The sequence below is a fragment of the Gorilla gorilla genome, chromosome 2 (genome assembly GCF_029281585.2).
Source record: "Gorilla gorilla gorilla isolate KB3781 chromosome 2, NHGRI_mGorGor1-v2.1_pri, whole genome shotgun sequence".
Taxonomy (NCBI): domain Eukaryota; kingdom Metazoa; phylum Chordata; class Mammalia; order Primates; family Hominidae; genus Gorilla; species Gorilla gorilla.
The window spans coordinates 194,841,175-194,864,202 of NC_086017.1; the positions used below are offsets into that span (position 1 = coordinate 194,841,175).

General features: G+C 41.0%; 1 protein-coding gene across 14 annotated transcripts in view; it reads left to right on the top strand.

The window, feature by feature from the left end:
* The window catches only part of YEATS2 (YEATS domain containing 2), a 132,102-nt gene that overhangs the window by 32,851 nt on the left and 76,223 nt on the right, over positions 1–23,028 (top strand). For 10 of the 14 annotated variants that reach the window (XM_031009021.3, XM_031009025.3, XM_055381973.2 and 7 more), the window contains exons 7-11: positions 29–190; positions 8,109–8,220; positions 17,046–17,090; positions 20,574–20,754; positions 22,624–22,863. In XM_031009021.3, the coding sequence (XP_030864881.3) occupies positions 29–190; positions 8,109–8,220; positions 17,046–17,090; positions 20,574–20,754; positions 22,624–22,863 (740 nt within the window). Of the gene's footprint in view, positions 1–28; positions 191–8,108; positions 8,221–17,045; positions 17,091–20,573; positions 20,755–22,620; positions 22,864–23,028 lie in introns of all 14 variants that reach the window. The other 4 variants (XR_010133018.1, XM_031009022.3, XM_031009024.3 and 1 more) reach the window with 1 other exon arrangement.

Sequence of the window (23,028 nt, forward strand, 5' to 3'; positions counted from 1 at the left end):
TTCAGGTTTCTTTTTTCTTCTTCTCTAGGTATATACCTCCGGATAAGAGGGAAGAAAATGACCAGTCAACTCATAAGTGGATGGTATATGTCCGAGGGTCCCGTAGAGAACCCAGCATTAATCATTTTGTCAAGAAGGTTTGGTTCTTCCTTCATCCCAGCTATAAACCAAATGACCTTGTGGAAGTTAGGTAAGCACGCTTGAGGTATTTAACCTAAATTGAAATGCAGACTTATTTTTGAAGTGGAAGAAAAGTGATTTAACTTCAAAACATTTCCTGGAAATGCAATAGTAATTGAGAATTGGCTCTTAGTCAAAATGTAGTTGGAGGCCGGGTGGGGTCGCTCACGCCTATAATCCAAGCACTTTGGGAGGCCAAGGCAGGCGGATCATGAGGTCAGGAGATTGAGACCATCCTGGCTAACACGGTGAAACCCGGTCTCCACTAAAAATACAAAAAATTAGCTGGGCGTGGTGGTGGGCGCCTGTAGTCCCAGCCACTAGGGAGGCTGAGGCAGGAGAATGGCGTGAACCCGGGAGGCGGAGCTTGCAGTGAGCTGAGATCGCGCCACTGCACTCCAGCCTGGGCGACAGAGCGAGACTCTGTCTCAAAAAAAAAAAAAAAAAGGTAGTTGTAGTTCACTCTCTCAGATTACTGTCTCACTGAGCAGGCATTGTCTTCTATCCAATTGTTACCACACTAATTATATTAACTGGTTTTGCTCCCCTCTGGAAACAGCTAAACTTGTTTATATAGATACAGATGCATATGAAAATGTTACTTCTTTTTATGAATATCAGAATGTAACAGAATTAAATATAGTATTCTAACATGGTAGACTAATTAATGTTGAAAGTTTCCCATGATGTCACTCTCTTAGAAGTAACTCCCAATCATATTTCTTCTGTACATATTTGAATATAGTATAGTTGTTTCTTGTGATTATTTCACCAAGATGGAATGATTATATATATTGTTGTGAAATTTGCTTGTACCATTTAGGTGTGTTCTTTGCATTTTTTTTTTTGAGACGGAGTTTCACTCTTGTTACACAGGCTAGAGTGCAGTGGTGCACTCTTGGCTCACTGCAACCTCTGCTTCAGGTTCAACCTCTGCTTCAGGTTCAACCTCTGCTTCAGGTTCAACCTCTGCTTCAGGTTCAACCTCTGCTTCAGGTTCAAGCGATTCTTCTGCCTCAGCCTCCCGAGTAGCTGGGATTACAGGTGCCCGCCACCACACCCAGCTAATTTTTTTGTGTTTTTAGTAGAGACGGGCTTTCACCATGTTGGCCAGGCTGGTCTCGAACTCCTGACCTCAGGTGATCTGCCCGCCTTGGCCATCCAAAGTGCTGGGATTACAGGTGTGAATCACTGTGCCCGGCCTTATTCTTTACATCTTTATATGATGTTACACACATATATATTAATTGTGTGGTTTTTTGTTTGTTTGTTTTTTTTTGGAGACACATCCTGTCGTCCATGCTGGAGTGCAGTGGCACGATCTTGGCTCACTGCAACCTCCACCCCCGGGTTCAAGCAGTTCTCATGCTTCAGCCTCTCAAGTAGCTGTGATTACAGGTGCACGCCACCATGCCCAGCTAATTTTTGTATATTTTGTAGAGACGGGGTTTTGCCATGTTGGCCAGGCTGGTCTTGAACTCCTGAGCTCAAGCACCCTGCCCGCCTTGGCCTCCCAAAGTGCTGAGATTATAGGCATGAGCCACCATGTCCGGCCCATATTGATTATATAAATGCACTGTGGAAGTGGTTGTTGGTTATTATCAGTGAAATCTCTATTCTCTGCTCTGTTCAGAGCCTTTCTTCACCCCCGACTCTTAAACAAAACATGGCTGCCTCCTGAGAACTCTGCTTCTTCTTTAACCCTTTCAAGCGATGGTGGCTGTTTTTTTTGCTGCCACACACCACTGGGCCTGGGGGTGGGGTGGATGTCTTCCTTGATCACATTTATGGCTTCCAGACCACCTTTCCCTGCCAAGGGTGACTGGGGAAATTAGTAGATAATTGCAACAGAGGACAAGCAGCAGCCTCAAAGGAGTTGAGGCTTTTTGGAAAAGGGGGAAAGGTTTCAGCACCTGGTTTACTGATTTTCTCTCTACCATAACTCTTGCTGTCATTCTTAACATCCATATAGACAATTCATCCAAAACCCTGGTCTCTTGGTTCTTTGATTTCTTCACTTTGATGCTTAGGTTATTGTAGTGATATATCATAGACTGTAAGCTGAGTAAGGAGAGAATATACGTATATAAGAGCAGTGATGGCTGGTGAAAAGTTTTGTGGGCAAGAAATAGAAGTCTCCGTGAAGTCAAAGAATAGTTGGATTGGGGTGAAACTGGAAAGATAAGGGTTGGTGGTTAGAAAGTGGAATAGGCTGGGCGCGGTGGCTCAGGCCTGTAATTCCAGAACTTTGGGAGGCTGAGGCGGGCGGATCACGAGGTCAGGAGATCGAGACCATCCTGGCCAACATGGTGAAACCCATCTCTACTAAAAATACAAAAATTAGCTGGGCGTGGTGGCTCGTGCCTGTAATCCTAGCTACTCAGGAGGCTGAGGTAGGAGAATGGCTTGAACCAGGGAGTCAAAGGTTGCAGTGAGCCAAGATCGTGCCACTGCACTCCAGCCTGGAGGCAGAGTGAGACTCTGTCTCAAAAAAAAAAAAAAAAAAAAAAAAAAAAGCAGAATGTTTGGAAATAAGATTTTTGTAGGTAGGTACAGTATGTTTTTCTTATGTATTAATTATATTTTTATTGATGATAGAAATCTAATATACCCAAAAGGATGGGATTAAAAACTAATTACATAAAATACTTAAAAATGCAACACAAGTGCCTGTTTTATTTCTCTGTTCTCATACCATAAATGAGAATTTGTAAAACACATTATTTCTTTTAAATTGCAAAGACTATCCCTGCAAATAAATTTATGAGATTTATTTGCTAAGAAGTCTTTACTAATCTGCGGGCAGAGGTGTGGCAAGTCACTTATCAAGATGTATTATAACAGTGAGAAAATCCAAAGAAAGGATTGTGCTGCAGCTCCTTATCCAGTTTCTCTTTCATCGTGGACATCTGGAGTGTTTTCTGCTAATAGTAAATGAACTTTGTTTCATTACGTGTATGAGGTTTGACGTCATCGAAATAGCCTGTGTCTTGTTTTCAGCCTGATCTGTGCCACTCTGACAGTGTTGCAAAGATTGTCTGCTGTGCCACGCCTGAGCAGTTAGTTGTTCACAGCCTGGCGGCACACACCTTTACCACATACTTTTCCCATGGCAAACCAGACTTTATTAACAACAATGTTAGGATTTGTAAATAGTATTTTAAAAGAGATTATTGCTTACGTGCTTCTGGTTTTTAAAATTCCTGGAGAAATCGTATGCTGTGATCAACCATAGCGCTGTTTTTTCTTTAATAGCAGGAAATGTATATAAGTCTATTACTGCACTTACTCATTTACATGTATGTCTCACCAGATTTAGAACTTCTCGATGTTTAGGACCTTATCTTGTCTTAATATCCCCAGGGTCGGCTGGGCACGGTGGCTCAAGCCTGTAATCCCAGCACTTTGGGAGACTGAGGCAGGTGGATCATGAGGTCAGGAGTTCAAGACCAGCCTTGCCAACATGGTGAAACCTTGTCTCTACTAAAAATACAAAAAAAAATTAGCCATGCCCGGTGGCATGTGCCTGTAGTCCCAGCTACTCGAGAGGCTGAGGCAGGAGAGTTGCTTGAACCCGGGAGGCACAGGTCGCGGTGAGCCAAGATCATGCCACTGTACTCCAGCCTAGGTGACAGAGCAAGACTCTGTCTCAAAATAAATAAATAAAAAATAAATAAATAAATAAATATCCCCAGGGTTTATCATAGTTCCTAGCATGTAGTAAATGCTCATTTTGTGTTTTTTAAAATTTTATTTTTATGTTTTTTGAGACAGAGTCTCACTCTGCTGCCCAGGCTGGAGTGCAGTAGCGCAGTCTTGGCTCACTGCAAGCTCCGCCTCCCGGGTTCACGCCATTCTCCTGCCTCAGCCTCCTGAGTAACTGGGACTACAGGCACCTGCCACCACTCCCGGCTAATGTTTTTGTGTTTTTAGTAGAGATGGGGTTTTACTTATTAGCCACGATGGTCTCCATCTCCTGACCTCATGATCTGCCCACCTCGGCCTCCCAAAGTGCTGGGATTACAGGCGTGAGCTACTGCACCCGGCCAATTTTGTTTATTTTTTTAGAGACAAGAGTCTTGCTCTGGCACCCAGGTGGGAGAACAGTGCCATGATTATAGCTCACTGCAGCCTCGAACTCCTGGGCTCAAACTATCCTCCCATTTTAGCCTCCTGGGTAGCTAGGACTATAGGCGTGTGCCACCTATGTCCAGCTAATTTTTTTACCCAGGCTGGTCTCGAACTCCTGGCCTCAAGCAGTCCTCCCGCCTTGGCTTCCTAAAGTGCTGGGATTACAGGCGTGAGCCTTGTACCCAGCCTCATTTCATGTTTGATACTGAGTGAATTATTGAATTCATGAAATGGGCCATTCCATTTGGAGGTGGCTGGTTTTGTTTGGAAGTTTTTAATTATATTGAGCAGAGATCTAACTTCCTCTAACTTCTAAACAGTAAGCTTTTCATATGCTTTATGTACCACTCAGAATCATCATAATCCCTTTTCCTTGTACAGTTGTTTAGATACTTGAAAGCAGTTATTGGGTCTCATCCATATTTGTTTCAGTTGTCACTTGTGTGACTTTATTTTATGTTCCTTTGCCATTCAGGTTATATTCTTTGGTATACTCCAGTTTATCTATATTCCTTTTAAAATAACCTTTTTAGAACTGAACCTAAAACTCCAGATATGGTGTAACCAATATAAAGTAGGTGAGGACTATTAACATATGTCCTAGGTTTAATTATAACTCTTAGTTCTTTGCAGGACTCTTAAGATATTTGTTGTGTTAGGTATCTAAAGTAATTTAACGAATAAGGGAGGATTTTTGCAGCTGCCTTCAAACTTGGGGTTAATCTTATTTCTGGATCAAAGCACAAATGTTTTTCTTACACACCCTGAATCTCTTCATCACAGCACATTACCTGACAAAGAGGTGGGTGGATTCTGCTCTTGTTGAAGCACTTTTTTCCACGTTTGTTCAGTTGTCAGGACGACCCTTAGCCAACTTCCTAAAAGCCGTGATTGTAAACTTTGCTTTTTTTTTTTAGGTACAAGATAGTGACTATAGGTACAAGATAGTGACTAGATATATGCTAGGCTCAGGGCTTGATACAGGGATTGTGAAGATGAGCATGGGGCCTTGGCTTTGGGAAACCCCCTGGAGTCTTCCTGTCCTTGGTGTGTGTGAAACTGGAGCGGGCCAGCTCCCCAGAGGAATCCTAGTGAGCCTCTTCCAAACCTTCATATCTGTTTTATTTCACTCAAATGTAGAACTCTCTAGAGCAGCACTGTCCAATAGAAATATACTGTGAGCCACATCTGTAATTTGAAATTTTCGAGTAGCCACATTAGAGAAGTAAGTTCCCAGAAGAAGTGATTTGACATTCCATGCCCTGCACAGTCGGACAGTGCCCAGTCATATTACTGTGCGTATTGGGGTGAGTGGTCTGGGAAGTGAGGTCTGTCACCTTGGGGACATGGACTAGCACACAGTGGCTGAAGCATGGCCCTGGAGCCTATTGCTTGAGTTTGAATTCTGGTTCCATTGCTTATTTGCTGTGTGACCTTGGCAAGTTAGTTATTCAGCCTCACTGTGTCTCAGAGGGGCTATTTCATAGAGTGGTTATAAGGATTAGGTAAGTTAATAGTTCTAAAGGGCTTAGAACACTGATTGGGTCATAGCAAACAGTGAAACGTAGGAATGCAGTGTTTGCTGCTACTGCTGTTGTGAGGAACAGAGATGTTCATTCCGAAAAGACTTGAGGGAATGCTTTGGTTCTTTTAAAGGGCTTTCATGTGGAGGAAGAATTTACTCCTTGTGATTCCAAATGGCATATCTAGAATTAACATGCAGGAGGTAGAAGAAGTCATTTTGTAATAGAGCTGTTCAGAAATGTAACACAGGGTCTCATGAAGTGGTGAGTTCAGGGTCATTCGGAGTGATGCTAAAGGAATGATTGGCCATATGAATAAATTAGTCGAGCAGGGAGCTGTACTCCATTCTGTGTTTCTAATAAAGCTATTTTTGTTTAATCCCCATAGTCTTACGGTTTTTCCCTCTTGGCGTCAATGGTTTATTTCACCTTCTATGAGGAATCTAGAAGTATTGAAGTTTGTTTGGGGGAGGCAGTCCTTTATTGTGTGAAGTAACATCTTTTGAAGTATACCATTTCCATAAATAATGTTGTTGTAGGTCTTAGATTCTTTTTTTGCTTCTAAAAATATGGTTATGGAGGAATTTCCTGTCAAAAAGCATTGTTCATTTTTCCTGACTTTGTGCTGTTTGTCTGTCTTCTCTGGCAGCAGTCTTTCCTGTCTATTCACTAAAGGTTAGGCCATGTACATAAATTGAGAAACATACCTAATTTATTATAGTCATTGTGAGAGAAGTTCAGCATTCAGTGTGATTGAGGCATATCGCAAATGAGTTTAGACTTACCATTTAGCTTTACTGGAATTTAAATGACCAAACTTCACATCAGTAGAATTTCCATTAATTGACTCAAGTCCACCATGCCTCTAGGCTCCACTGTATCTCTGGCTGTGGGTCCTGTTTCAGACTGTCTCAAGTCTACCTTCTCCTTTGACCCCAAGCATGAATCTATACCAACGTCACAGCTGCTTCTCTTAGCTCCTTTGCAGCTGATTTCTTCCATCCAGGGCACTCTAGTTTTCTTTGCTTTCTTTTCTCTTTGGTTGATAAGGTATTTATTAATTTCTCTGCTTTCTAGGCTCCCCTCATATCTCAGGGATTTTTCCTGTCCTGGGCTCTGTTGTTAGCTGCTGGCTCTGTGCTCGTTAATTCACATCTGTTACACTCTTCTCAGGTTGTGTTCTTGAACTCTGCACTCACTCAATTCAGTTTTCCAAAAACACTATCTGTTGAGTTTCTTTCTCCTTGTCATTTTCTTTTTGTTTTTGAGATGGAGTCTTGCTCTGTCTCAGGCTGGAGTGCAGTGGTGTGATCTCAGCTCACTGCTGCCTCCGCCCCCCGGGTTCAGGCGATTGTCGTGGCCTCTCAAAGTGCTGGGATTACAGGCATGAGCCACCACACCCAGCCTCCTTGTAATTTTGATATCTTCTCTCATTACGAATTCTAAGCCAGTATTCATAACAAATGTTTTCATTTTAAAAGCATTCTCTCTCTTCCCTATGCACTTAAACCATATTGTTTTGAGTACTTAATGATATATCAATTAAATTTCTAAATTTTTTTATTATGGAGAATTTCAGACATATATGGAAGTAAAGAATATAATGAACCCTCATGTGCCCATCACCAGTTATTAACAATTTGCTCTTTTCCATCAATTCCCGCCCCTCCTTTTTTCTTCCTTCACAAATTACACTGTGCTGAGAATTCTCCAATCCAGTTAGCATGCACACACATTCCTTTCTGCCCACTAAAATCAGTCATAGTCACTATTCAGGGAAGGTCATATTGTGAACATACGATCTTTCTTTAAGTTCTTAGCAGAGAGTTTCAAATAAATTGTCTCAGTTGAGCATGTTCATGATTCATTTTGTTTGTGCCTCAGTGGAGGAATAAATACAAGGGTTTAGGGTAGGGAGTATACCTCATGGCCTGTATCTGTCAAATGCCAATTAAAGATCCTCGCTCTCTAGTGACATTCATCAGATCAACCTCGTTCCCTCGTCTGTGAAAATGACATTGGATTATATGGTCTAAGTTTACTCTAGCTGTTAGCATTCAATAATTGAAAGTTTAATAGAGGTTTGAGTTGAATTTTTTCTTTTATAATTTAGCATTTTAGCAAAATTCGGCATGTTGATTTAGTTTTAAACGAGGAAACCTAAATGATTCTCAGAAGTCTGTGAATTTCTGATTTATGCATTATCAGGAAACTTTTCCTGTGTAGGATGAGAGAGTGAAATGGATGAACGTGTTAATATCTGCTTTTCCATAGAGAGCCTCCTTTTCACCTGACCAGAAGAGGCTGGGGTGAGTTTCCCGTCAGAGTTCAAGTTCATTTTAAGGACAGCCAGAACAAGCGGATAGATATCATACATAATCTGAAGGTATTGTAACAAAACATTGCTCCCTAGTTTTGAAGTCTCTTTTTACCAGCTACAATTGATCCTTGAATAGCATGGCGGTTAAGGACCCCCTCGCATTAAAAAATTCACATACAACTTTCGACTCCCCCAAAACTTAACTATTAATAGCCTACTGTTGACTGCAAGCCTTACTAATAATGTAAACAGTCAATTAACACATATTTTGTATCTTATATATATTATGGACTATATTCTTACAATAAAGTAAGCTGGAGAAAAGAACTGTTATTAAGAAAATTATAAGGAATAGAAAATATATTTATTATTCATTAAATGGAAGTGGATCATCTTAAAGATCTTTATCCTCGCCATCTTCACATTGAGTAGGCTGAGGAAGAGGAGGGATTGGTCTTGCTGCCTCGGGTGGCAGAGGTGGAAGAAAATCCATGTATAAGCAGATCTGTGCAGTTCAAACCCATGTTCAAAGGTCAGCTGTATTCAAAGTGGGAGTGTTAGGTCTTCTGCAAGAAGTGGCTAAGGATAGTGGGGGGAAGAGATACTATTTCTGAGTATGTTTATGCTTACTGCTACAACACTATTTTGTCCTCTGATGCAACCATCAGAGAGAGAGAGAATCACTTTAGAGGACAATGCATATCCTTTAAAAAGATGAACAAAGTGGTCAGATAATCAGAACACATGAATCTTTGATCAGACCTCACCATCAATGTGTTTCTTGGGGCTAAGTTACTGAAATCTTTTTTAAATCTGTTTACTTTTCTATAAAGTGGGGCAAATAATAATGTTTGTCTGTAAAGACAGAAATGAACGTGTTTTGGAAATGATAAAGTACTATACAAGATTATAATGCTTTTGTATTGTAAGAAATCCTTTAATAGTAAATGTAGCCATGTGGTTTGTGGTGCAGCCATTGTAAATTATATCTTACGAAGTGTTGTCTTTCCACGGGGAGAACTGCCCTTATAAGAAGTGAAACACAGAGTACAGGCATACTTTGTTTCATTGCACTTTGCTTATTGCTCTCAGTAGATACTTGATTTTTAAAAAAATTGAAGATTTGTGGCAACCCTATGTCAGACAACTCTGTGAGTACCATTTTTCCAACATCATGTGCTCATTTTTGTCTCTCTGTCACATTTTGGTAATTCCTGAAATATTTCAAACTTTTTATTAAATCTGTTTTGATGATCCTGTGATCAGTGGTCTTTGATGTTACTATTATTTTGGGGCACAACAAACCATGTTCATAGGAGGATGAAAGTAATTGATCAGTGTTGTGTGGATTCTGACATTTCCAGCAACCAGTCATTCCCCATCTCATTCCCTCTTTTGGGGCCTTCCTATCCTCTGAGAACAACAATATTGAAATTAGGCCAATTAATAACCTTATAATAGTTTCCAAGTGTTGAAGTAGAAGGAAGAGTCCCACATCTCTCACTTTAAATTAAAAGCTAGAAAGGATTAAGCTTAGTGAAAAAAGCATGTTGAAAGCCAAGATAGGCTAAAAGCGAGGCCTCTGTGCCAAACAGCCAAGTTGTAAATGCAAAGGAAAAGTTCTTAAAGGAAATTAAAAGTGCTACTCCAGTGAACACACAAATGATAAGAAAGCAAAACAGCCTTCTTGCTGATTTGGAGAAAGTCTCAGTGATCTGTATAGAAGATCATACCAGCCATAACATTCCCTTAAGCCAAATGCTATTCTAGGGCAAGGCCCTAGCTCTTCAATTCTGTCAAGACTGAGAGGGGTGAGGAAGCTTCAGAGGAGAAGTTTGAAGCTAGCAGATGTTGGTTCGTGAGGTTTAAGGAAAGATGCCGTCTCCATAACATACAATTGCAAGGTGAAGCAGCAAGTGCTGGTGGAGAAGCTGCAGCAAGTTATCCAGAAGATCCAGCTAAGATCATTGATGAAGGTGGCTACACCAAACAGCATATTTTCACTGTAGGTGAAACAGGCTTCTGTTGGAAGAAGATGCCACCTAGGACTTTCAGAGCTAGAGAGGAGAAGTCAGTGCCTGGCTTCAGAGCATAGGATTGACTTCTTGTTAGGGGGTGGTGACTTTATTTATTTTTATTTTTATTTTTTGAGATAGAGTCTTGGTCTGTGACCCACGCTGAAGTATAGTGGCGTGATCTCGGCTCACTGCAACCTTTGTATCCTGGGTTCAAGCCATCCTCCTACCTCAGCCTCCCAAGTAGCTAGGATTACAGACGCCTGCCACCACGCGTGGATAATTTTTGTATTTTTAGTAGAAATAGGGTTTCACCGTGTTGTCCTGGCTGGTTTCAAACTCCTGAACTCAAGTGATCCACCCGCCTCAGCCTCCCAAAGTGCTGGGATTACAGGCATGAGCCACTGTGCTTGGCCACAGCTGGTAACTTTAAATTGAAACCAGCGCTTATTTACCATGTAGTAAATCCTAGGGCCCTTAATAATGATGCTAAATCTACTCTGCCTGTGCTTTATAAATGGAACAAAAAAGCCTGGGTGACAACACATCTGTTTATAGCAAGGTTTACTGAAAACTTTAAGCCCACTGTTAAGACCAACAGCTCAGAGAAAAGGATTCCTTTCAAAATATTATTGCTCATTGATAATTCACCTGGTCACTTAAGAGCTCTGATGGAGGCCAGGCATGGTGGCTTATGCCTGTAATCCCAGCACTTTGGGAGGCCGAGGCGAGTGGATCACTTGAGGCCAGGAGTTCAAGACCAGCCTGGCCAATGTGGCAAAACCCCGTCTCTACTAAAAATACAAAAAGTAGCTGGGCGTGGTGGGTCACACCTGTAGTCCCAGCTACTAGGGAGGCTGAGGCAGGAGAATCGCTTGAACCCAGGAGGCGAAGTTTGCAGTGAGCTGAGATTGCGCCACTGCACTCCAGCCTGGTGACAGAGCAAGACTCCATCTCAAAAAAAAAAAAAGAGCTTTGATGGAGATGTATAAGGAGATTAATGTTGTATTCATGCCTGCTAACACAGTATCCATTCTGCATCCATGAGATCAAGGAGTAATTTCAACATTCAAATCTTACTGTTTTAAGAAATATATTTTGTGGCCAGGCACAGTGGCTCATGCCTGTAATCCCAGCCCTTTGGGAGGCCAAGGAGGAAGGATTGTGTGAGCCCAGGAGTTTGAGACCAGCCTGGGCAACATAATAAGACCTCATCTCTACAAAAAAAAAAAAAAAATTAGCTGGACATGGTGGCGCTTGCCTGTAGACCCAGCTACTTGGGGGGCTGAGGTAGGAGAATCAGCTTCATGGTCCCAGGAGGTTGAGGCTGCTGTGAGCCACGATCAAGCCACTGCCCTCCAGCTTGGGTGAGAGAGCAAGCCCCATGTCAAAAAATAAAAAATAAAAGGAAAAAAATATATTTTGTAAGGCTATGGATGCCATAAATAGTGATTTCTCAGATGGATTTGGTCAAAGTAAATTGAAAACCTTCTGGAAAGGACTAACCATTCTAGATGCCGTTGAGAACATTTGTGATTCATGAGAGGAGGTCAAAGTAGCAACATTAACAGGAGTTTGGAAGAAGTTGATTCCAACCTTCGTGGATGACTTAAGTTCAAGACTTCAGCAGAGGAATTAGCTGCAGGTATGGTGAAAATAGCAGGAGTACAAGAATTAGAAGTAGAGCCTGACAATGTGACTGAATTGCTGCAGTTTTATGATTAAACCTTAATGCATGAGGATTTCCTTCTTACGGATAAGCAAAGTAAGTGGCTTCTTGAGATGGCATCCACTCCTGGTGTTGATGCTGTGAACACTGTTGAAATTGACAACAAAGGATTTAGAATATTACATAAACTTACTTAATAAAGCAGCTACAGGGTTTGAGAAGATTGACTCCAATCTTGAAAGAACTTCTCTTTGGATAAAACACTGTCAAACAGCATTGCATGCTCCAGAGAAATCTTTCATAAAAGGAAGTCAGTTGAGGCAGCAAAATTCGTTGTTGTCTTGTTTTAAGAAATTGCCGTAGCCACCCAAACCTTCAACAAACAGCCATCAGCATCAAGGCAAGACCCTCCACCAACAAAGAGATTACAGTTCACTCAAGGCTCAAGGTGATCATTAGCACTTTTTAGCAAGAAAGTATTTTTAAATTAAGTTATGTATATTATTTTGTTAAACATAATGCTGTTACATACTTAATAGATGACAGCATAGTATAAACATAATTTTTATAAGCACTGGGAAACAGATTCATTGTGACTTGCTTTATTGCAGTATTCACTTTATTGCAGTAGTCTAGAATTGAATCTGCAATTATCTCTGAGGTATGTTTGTATAAAACTGTATGTACATGAAGTCAACCACGATCTTTGAAAGGTAGAAAAAAAAAAAAACAAAAGAAATATACCAAAAAGTTGGAGCAACTGAAATAATGACATTGTGAACTATTTCTCGTGCCCTGTTTTTGGTTGGTTTTCTCAAATATTTTTGCAATTTTATATAAATAAACGTTTATTTTTTATTTTTTTGAGACAGAGCCTCACTGTTGCCCAGGCTAGAGTGCGGTGGCGTGATCACAGCTCACTGCATCCTTGACCTCCCCCGGCTCAGGTGATCCTCTTATCTCAGCCTCCCAGGTAGCTGGACCACAAGCGCATGCCACTACACTCAGTTAATTTTTTTATTTTTTGTAGAGATGGAGTTTTTTTTCCACTGTGTTGCCCAGGCTGGTCTCAAACTCCTGGACTAAAACAATCTACCCTCCTCAGCCTCCCAAAGTGCTGGCATTAGAGGCGTGAACCACCTTGCCCGGCCCATATTTAATTTTTATAATGGAGAGACCATTTCTTAGTGTTCCCTTAGACCCTTTTTATAGTATTATAGTTTTGTGTACATTTTCTCTACATGTGACATAATCCTGATACTGTACATCTCCAAAGCATCCTTACTTTGTGGTTTATCACATTGTTCCCACTAATGGCTTCCAAAACTGGGCTAACTGAAGCTGAGTATATCTGTAGAATTCCTTTTTCATTCCCTTTCTTCTACAAATGGACCTCTTTCAAGCTTAAGGCATGCTGAAATTTCTCTTCCATTGGTGATAGGTGGGACTGCTTAACCTGCGGCTTAAGTTATTTTCCAAAGATTAGCGTAAGACTAGGTTGCCTTATGACCTCAGAGAAGCACTGGAACCAAATAAAAGGGCACACAGCCACTTTATTAAGGGGCAGAGTACTGTCCTGTTACTTAGAGGAAAGTCTTCTAGTTGTGCTTTTTTTTTTTTTTTTTGAGACAGAATCTCGGTCTGTTGCCCAGGCTGGAGGGCAGTGGTGCAATCTCGGCTCACTGCAACCTCCGCCTCCCAGGTTCAAGCGATTCTTCTGCCTCACCCTCCCAATTAGCTGAGATTACAGGTGCCCGCCACCACGCACGGCTAATTTTTTTTTGTATTTTTAGTAGAGACGGGGTTTCATCATGTTGGCTAGGCTGGTCTCAAACTCCTGACCTCAGGTGATCCACCCACCTCGGCCTCCCAAAGTGCTGGGATTACAGGCATGAGCCACTGCGCCTGGCCAGTTTTACTTTCTTTTAATCTTATTTTTAACACAGCACATACTGCCTTATGTTGCACTGGGCTCAGACCTAGTCTCTAAACAAAAGGAATTCTTTACATACTTTTCACATCTTATATTGTACATATCACTTAGAGCTTTTGGTGGAAGATTATTGGAGACAGTGTTTTAAAATGACAATAAAATGTTTCTTACCAGTTCTCTGGAAAACATCATTTTATTGTTTTGCTGTATATTGGCCTTGAGACCCTAAACACCTGTGTTGTAGCCTTGTGATCCTTATTTGTACTATAGTATTATTTTTCCTCTCATTTTTTAGTTAACTCTTGGAGCGATCTTTGATTCTTCCCTCTTCTGAATATTTGTTTAGTTGCAGACCATTATTCTTTCTTCATAATCTCTTTTACATTCCGTCCTCCGCCCTTCCCACTATTCTTTTTTTTTTTTTTTTTTTTTTTTTTTGAGGCAGAATCTCACTCTGTCACCCAGGTTGGAGTGCAGTGGCGCAATTTCGGCTCACTGCAACCTTTACCTTCTGGGCTTAAGCGATTCTCCTGCCTCAGTCTCCCAAATAGCTGGGACTACAGGTGCACGCCACCATGCCCAGCTAATTTTTGTGTTCTTAGTAAGAGAGGGTTTCACCATGTTGGTCAGGCTGGTGTCAAACTCCTGGCCTCCAGTGATCCATCTGCCTTGGCCTCCCAAAGTGCTGGGATTATAGGCGTGAGCCACCGCGCCCTGGCCCCTGCCCACTATTCCTAGGCTGCTATTCTGCTGTCTCCTGATAGGCTTTTAAAAATCCATCTCCTTTCTTCATAGGGCATCCTACACAACGGTATCTGATCAGTCTGCTTAAAACCGCAGAACCTTTCTGCTATCCCTTTCAGAAAACTTGATTGAATTCCTGTTAAAGTGCGAACACCCCCGCCTGCTCTCAGGGCTCATTTTGACTCGATTTACTTCCCCTAGATTGTCTCGCACAAATCCCCTGATGAACATTCTGCTCTAGCCATGGCAGTCTATTCATGTCATAGAGATGCCTTGGGCCGTCTTTCCTTGGGTCTTTTTTAATGCTCTTCCCCTCCTCAGATGCTTGTCTGAATTCTTTGCATTCTTCAAGTTCTTATGTAGCTTTTCCTGGCTGTTAAAGCCTGAAGTGATCTTTGTATTTTGTACAGTAAATAATGATTTGTATTTGATTCTGTAAATATACATTAAATATTAAATACTCTAAATATTAGAGTTACATAAAATTTAAAGTTCCTAGAATGTGTGAAATTACTATATCCTGCATTTCTGACAGGTAGTCATTTACTCTCTCCTTACCCATCACCCTAGAGCACAGCACTTCCCAAGCCAACACATTGATCCATTTAGTAAAACCTTGACCCCGTTTGTCCTTGTGTCCTAGTGTTTCTTTTTTCTGTTTTGTTTGTTTGTTTTGAGACAGGATCTCGCTTTGTCACCCATGCTGAAGTGCGGTGATGCACACACGGTTCACTGCAGTCTCAACTTCCTGGATTCAAGCAATCCTCCCGCATCATCCTCCTGAGTAGTTGGGACCACAGGCATGCGCCACCGTGCCTGGCTAATTGTTTAATTATTTTTGTAGAGTTGAGGTCTCGCCATGTTGCCCAGGCTGGTTTTTTTGCTTGTTCGTTTGTTTGTTTTTTGTAGATAAGTGTTTTTTGTAGATAGGATCTCCCTTTTTCACCCAGGCTGGTGTGCAGTGGGGCGATCATGGCTCACTGCAACCTCAACCTCCTGGGCTCAAGAGATCCTCCTGTGTCAGCCTCCTGAGTAGCTGAGACTACGGGAACATGCCACCACACCTGGCTAATTTTTGTATTTTTTGTAGAGACAGGCTTTCACCATGTTGTCCAGGCTGGTATTAAACTCCTGGACTCAAGCAATCAGCCTGCCTTAGTCTCCCAAAGTTCTGGGACTACAGAAGTGAGCCACCAAGCCTGGCCTCAGGCTGTTGGTTTTTGAAATAATACAGAATAAGGCTTTGTTTTATAAGAACGCTAAAAATGTTTAATGATAGCCTTCATGTCTCCTGAAATCATTTCTACTCCAGGCAAAACCTGTTCCTGTTACATTTCTTGTATGCTTTGTTTTCCAGTTCCTCTTCTTGTTTTGATACTAGTTCTGTCCTATCCAATGTCCCTCTTGAAATTTGGTCCCAACAATGAAAGATACACCCGTGCAGATTACAGAGAGACTATTATTTCTATGCTCTGGAGACTGTGAAAATGGATGTAACCTAAAATTGCCTTTTTTTTTTTTTTTTTTTTTTTTAGCAGTCATACTGTTAGCTAAGGTTTAAATATTAAAACTCCAGATTTCTTCCATGGAACCACTATTAATCCACCCTGTATTGCTTTTTATCTTGTGAACACTAACTCTCATAACTGACTGAGTTGTCCTCTCTGTGTTGGCTGCTAAGAAACTCAGCCAGACGTGACACTTACCTCTCATAAGCCTTTAAAACCTTGTATTTACTAACCTACCCTGGCTTCATTTTTCCCTCTCTTTTTTTTTCTACCCAATTTAATACTTTTCCCTGTTAATCTTATTGTATGTTTATATTGTTATCACAAGTTCTTTTTTTAGTGGTGGAATATAAATTTACAAATAACAACTTAACCTTTTTCTGTGTAATTGTAAACTCTTGTTTATATTATTAACATTCCCTCAGTTTGTATTCCTCTCTCAAAAAACAAATCATGATGCCAGTATATTTGAAGTTATTAGCATAGCCTCTACTGCCTATGTTTTCATTCTTTTTTTTAAGTGCTTAGTAAATATACTCTGAGTATATAATTGTGTCCAAGAATGTATGCATTTAAAATATATATAGCCTGTCATTTAAAATATCTGTACACAGTCTTTGCAAACCTCATCTATGTGGCTGCATGATATTTCAGAGATTGATGGTCCATGGTTTACTTACACATTCCTTTATTCTGGATTTTTATGTTGTTTTTAGTTTGGTTATAGATAATGCTGCAGTAAACATCTTTTTGTGTAAAACTTCCTCCATTTTTACATTGTCCTTAGAATAGGTTTTTTAAAATGTATAATTTATATTAAAAATATAGTAACTATATGTCTGAGGTTTTTATTGATTTTACTCAATTTTTTATTGAAGTGATGAATTTCTATTTTACATTATGAAAAAGTAGATCCTATGGTATGAAGACTTGCAAAAGAGCTGTAGATAAAGATTGTATCCTATGATAATATGAAAGTAAGTGCAGTGAAATTTAACACTCTCCCTTTTGTCTTTCCATAGCTGGATAGAACTTATACTGGCTTGCAGACTCTTGGAGCAGAGACGGTAGGTTTTTTTCCTACAGTATTATCTGGGAATGAGTAGTATGAAAATTGATCTTCATTTTTTGTTTGTTTGTTTGTTTTGAGACGGGGTCTTCACTCTGTCACCCAGGCTGGAGTGCAGTGGCATGATCTCGGCTCACTGCAACCTCTTCCTCTCAGGATCAAGTGATTCTCCTACCTCAGCCTCCCGAGTAGCTGGGATTACAGGCACGCACCACCATGCCTGGCTAATTTTTATATTTTTAGTAGAGACAGGGTTTCACAGGTGTGTGCCACTGCACCTGGCCCATCTTCATTTTTAATTAGGGAAAAAATTAGTGTTAGTTTTTTTTTTTAAAGTTTGCCTTTCTGTGTTAGTCCATTCTCACACTATTATAAATAACTACCGAAGACTGGGTAATCTATGAAGAGGTTTAATAGACTCACAGTTCCACAGGCTTACCAGGAAACTTGTGGCTCCTCTCCCCTTGTCTCCCCTCCCTCCTCTTCCCTTCCTCCTCCCTTCCCTTTCCCCTTCCCCTTCTCCCCTCCCTTTCCCCTCCTTTTTTTTTTTTTTGAGAGGGAGTGACGCTCTGTTGCCCAGGCTGGAGCGCAGTGGAACAATCTTGGCTCACTGCAACCTCGGCTCACTGCAGCCTCCTCCTGGGTTCAAGCAATTCTCCTGCCTCAGCCTCCCAAGTAGCTGTGACTACAGGCACGTGCCACCACACCCAGCTAATTTTTGTATTCATAGTAGAGACGGGGTTTCACCATGTTGGTCAGGCTGCTCTCGAACTGCTGACTGCTCTCGAACTGCCTGACCTCAGGTGATCCGCCCGCCTTGGCCTCCCAAAGTGCTGGGATTACAGGCGTGAGCCACCGCACCAGGCTTTCTCCTTTTCTCTTCTCTTTTCTTCTTTTTCTCTTCTCTTTTTTTTAATTGAGAACAGGGTCTTACTCTGTTAGCCAGGCTGGAGTACAGTAACATCATGGCTCACTGCAACCTTGAATTCCTAGACTCTAGCCATTCTCCCACCTCGGCCTCCCAAGTAGCTAGGACTGTACACCTGCACTAGCAAGCCCAGCTAATTTTTACATTTTTTATAGAGACAGTGTCTTATGTGTTCACAGGCTGGTCTCGAATTCTTGGCTTCAAGCAGTCCTCCCACCTCAGCATCCAAAAGCACTGGGATTACAGGCATGAGTCACTGCGCCCAGACTTGGTTCATATATATATGTGTGTATATATATATATATTCAAAATATATATATATTTTCTTGAGACAGAGTCTCACTCTGTCGCCGAGGCTGGAGTGCAGTGGCGTGATCTCGGCTCACTGCAAGCTCCACCTCCCTGGTTCACGCCATTCTCCTGCCTCAGCCTCCTGAGTAGCTGGGACTACAGGCACCTGCCACCACACCCGGCTAATTTTTTTTTTTTTTTGTATTTTTAGTAGAGACGGGGTTTCACTGTGTTAGCCAGGATGGTCTTGATCTCCTGACCTCATGATCTGCCTGCCTCGGCCTCCCAAAGTGCTGGGATTACAGGCATGAGCCACCGCGCCCGGCCTACTTATTTTTTGTAAAGACAGGGTCTCACTGTGTTGTCCAGGCTTGTCTTCAACTCCTGGGCTCAAGCTATCCACCTGCCTTGGCCCCCCAAAGTGTTGGGATTATAGGCATGAGCCATTGTGCCCCCCCCTTCCTGTTTTAGGCTGAATAATACTGCATTGTATGTATATACCACATTTTGTTTATCCGTTCACCTGCTGATGGACACTTGCGTTGCTTCCAGCTTTTGGCTGTTGTTAATAGTGCTGCTATGAACGTAGGTGTACAGGTATCTATTCAAATCCTTGCTTTCAGTTCTTCTGGGTATATACCCAGAAATGGAATTGGCTGGATCCTATGGTAATTCTATTTTTAGAGGAACCACTGCTATATTTTTTCGTGGTAGCCGCATCATTTTACATTCCCACCAACAGTGCACACGTATTCCAGTTTCTCCACGTCTTCACCAGCATTTGTTAATTTTTTTTGTATTTTAATTTATAGTAGTTATTCTTTTGTTTGTGATGTGATATCTTGTGGTTTTGATCTGTGTTTCTCTAATCATTAGTGATGTTGAGGATCCGTTCATGTGTTTGGTGACCATGTGTTTATCTTCTTTGGAGAAATGTCTATTCAAAGACGTTCAGAAAATGTCTTTGCCCATTTTTAAATTAGGTGGTTTGGTTTTTGTTGTTGCTGAGTCACAGGAGTTATTCATATATTCTGGATAGTAACCCCTTACCAGATAGATGATTTGCAAATATTTACTTCCATTCTGTGATATATTTTTGCCTTTTCACTCTGTTGATTGTGTCCTTTGATGCACAGAAGTTTTTAAGTTTGATGTCCCGTTTGTCTATTTTTTATTTTGTTGCCTGTGCTTTTGGTGTTGTGTCCAAGAAACCATTACCAAATTCAGTGTCATGAAGCTTTTCCCTTATATTTTCTTCTAAGAGTTTTATTGTTTTAGCTTTTATGTTTCGTTCTTTGATCCTGAGTTAATTTTGGTATATAGTGTAAGGTAAGGGTCCAATTGCATTATTTGGCGTATGGATATCCAGTTTCCCTAGCACCATTTGCTGAAAATACTGTCTTTTCCCCCACTGAATGGTCCTGGGACCCTTGTCAAAGATCATTTGACCATATATGTGAGGATTTATTTTGTTCTATTGGTCTGTATGTCTGTCTTTATGCCAGCAGCATACTGTTTTGATTACTGTAGCTTTGTAATAAATTTTGAAATCAGGAGTCTGAGACCTCCAACTTTGTTCTTCACCTTCTCTCCCTTTTTTTGTATTCATCATATAATATCAGCAATAGCCATTTAATCAGAGTTCACTAATTAAATCTTACTCTGTCTAGAGAAATCTGCTGTATTATATCAGAATTGAACACTGGTCCAGGTGCTGGGAATACAGAAATGAACACGGTAGCTTCTTCCTTCAGAGTCAAATTCTTAGTGGCATTGAAAATGGGGAGGGTAGACAGTAAACACAAAAGCAAATAAAATTACTTCAGTTACAAATAAGTGCTGTGAAGATAAGAGTAGCTGGGGGATAAGGAAGTAGCTTATTCTTGGGTGGTTAGGCATGGTCTCTCTGAGAAGGTGATACTTCATTGAGACCTGCTGGTGAGAAAGGCAGCCATGCAAAGATTTGGAGGAATAGTGTTGTAAGGAATAGCAACAGCAAAATCAAGAGGCCCCAATTTTGTGAATCATTTCACTGAGATTTATATGTTAAGCCAGATTAGATTTTCACTGAGGTATGTGTCTGTTAAGCCAGATTAGATTACCTTCTAGAATAAATCCTTTAGTTCTTCAGATTGAAATTGTCTTTGAAGTGTGATTAGAAGTTATCTCTCACATCCCTGAGATTACATTCTTGGACGGGACTTGAGCTTTCTGTGACATTGATGATGGACTCATGAGCCTGATTGTTGCCCAATTGTCTAGGTAGTGGATGTTGAACTCCATCGCCATTCTCTCGGAGAAGACTGTATCTATCCTCAGTCCTCGGAGTCTGACATCTCTGATGCCCCTCCATCTTTGCCTTTGACCATTCCAGCCCCAGTGAAAGCTTCTTCACCAATAAAGCAGTCACATGAGCCAGTACCCGATACCTCTGTGGAGAAAGGTAATACAGCAGTTTTCCTTGCATAACGTTGTTCTGAGGCATTCCTTTCCCATTTGCTGCTTTCAGAGACCTATAGTATATGGAAAATAACTTTGCTATAAGTAGACATGCTGCCTCTACTACACAGTTCTGTTATGAAAGCCAAATTTCCACTCTTGTCAAAAATATTTTTCCGGCTGGGCGCTGTGGTTCACACCTGTAATCCCAGCACTTTGGGAGGCCAAGGCGGGTGGATCATGAGGTCAGGAGATTAAGACCATCCTGACTAACACGATGAAACCCCGTCTCTACTATAAATACAAAAATTTAGCTGGGTGTGATGGTGGGTGCCTGTAGTCCCAGCTACTCGGGAGGCTGAGGCAGGAGAATGGCTTGAACCCGGGAGGTGGAGCTTGCAGTGAGCTGAGATGGCACCACTGCACTCCAGCCTGGACAACAGAGCGAGACTCCATCTCAAAAAAAAAAAAAAAATTTTCCATGAAGTTTTACGGACATTTTATAAAATGTAAAAATCGCTAAAAAATATTAGATTTTTAAATTTATTTTTATTTTATTTTATTTTGAGATGGAGTCTTGCTCTGTTGCCCAGGCTGGAGTGCAGTGGCGTGATCTCGCCTCACTGCAACCTCCACCTCCTAGGTTCAAGCAATTCTCCTGCCTCAGCCTCCCTAGTAGCTAGGATTACAGGCGTCCACCACCGCTCTCGGCTAATTTTTGTATTTTTAGTAGAGATGGGTTTTCACCATGTTGGCCAGGCTGGTCTCGAACTCATGACCTCAGGCGATCCACCCACCTTGGCCTCCCAAAGTGCTGGGATTACAGGTATGACCCACCACGCCTGGCCTAAAACAGATTTTTATCACTTGATAATTCCTTATAATGTATTACAGGAAGACTTTATGGTTCAGCTTCTGATTGTGCGAGCAAGAAACTTGAATATTAAATACCCGATTTTACTTAAAAAAAGATTCATCACCAACAATGTATTTTGACCATGCCATTTTTAAATTTAACAAATATATGTGTATACATATTTAAATGTTCCCACATATGAGCATAAAAGATATAAAATTGATCTTAAATGTTTTATTTCTAAGCCTATATTTTAATGTGGTTAGTATTATAGTTCTTTTATAAAATCTCAACTTTATTCCTCTTTAGATTTCAATTGCATCTTTTTTATGGGCATTTAATAAGATACAAGAGGGGCCGGGCACGGTGGCTCATGCCTGTAATTCCCAGCCTTTTGGGAGGCTGAAACCATCGGATCACCTGAGGTCAGGAGTTCAAGACCAGCCTGGCCAACATGGCGAAACCCCGTCTGTACTAAAAATACAAAAATTAGCCAGGGATGGTGGTGCATACCTGTAATCCCAGCTATTCCGGAGGCTGAGGCACAAGAATCGCTTGAACCCCGGAGGTGGAGGTAGCAGTGAGCTGAGATCACACCACTGCACTCTAGCCTGGGTGACGAGTGAAACGATGTCTCAAAAATAAGTAAATAAATAAGATAGGAGGATATCATTAGATTTAGTGAATGCTTTCTAAGATTTTTTCTTCTCTAAACAGTTATTCAGTTTATATATTAAAAAATGGAGGAACATAAGAACTTTTGTTCTTTTTATGTTATATATGGTTTATAGTTAATAATGTTTTCAAGTTTTTTTAAAAAAGCACTTTAAACATTATTCTAAGCATATATATTTTTCACCAAAAATATGAAGGGATGATTGATTGTATTTATTTTGCTACCAGTACATGGTTTAAAATGGGTGTTGAAATAATGCATTTTTATTCTTTTTCCACAATGGTAAGGTTTTATTTCGAAGTGATTGATGACTTGCCATTTGCCTGTTTCATCTCAAGCAGGATTCCCAGCTAGCACTGAAGCTGAACGACACACTCCCTTTTATGCTTTGCCATCTTCATTGGAAAGAACACCCACCAAAATAACTACAGCCCAGAAAGTTACCTTTTGTTCCCATGGCAATTCAGCTTTCCAGCCAATAGCATCAAGCTGTAAAATTGTTCCACAAAGTCAGGTTCCTAATCCTGAGTCACCTGGAAAATCCTTCCAGCCCATCACCATGAGCTGCAAGATTGTGTCAGGTATGCAGATGTTTTGAAGACAGTGTATATGGAGTTGACTGGATGTTAAAATTGTTGGAACAACAAAACAAAATACTTGGCTTTTTTTCTCTTAAGTTCTTCTAAGCAGTGTTTGTTTAACAAAAGGAAGTTTATCACTGTTGATTGGCAAAGCTGTCACAAGGC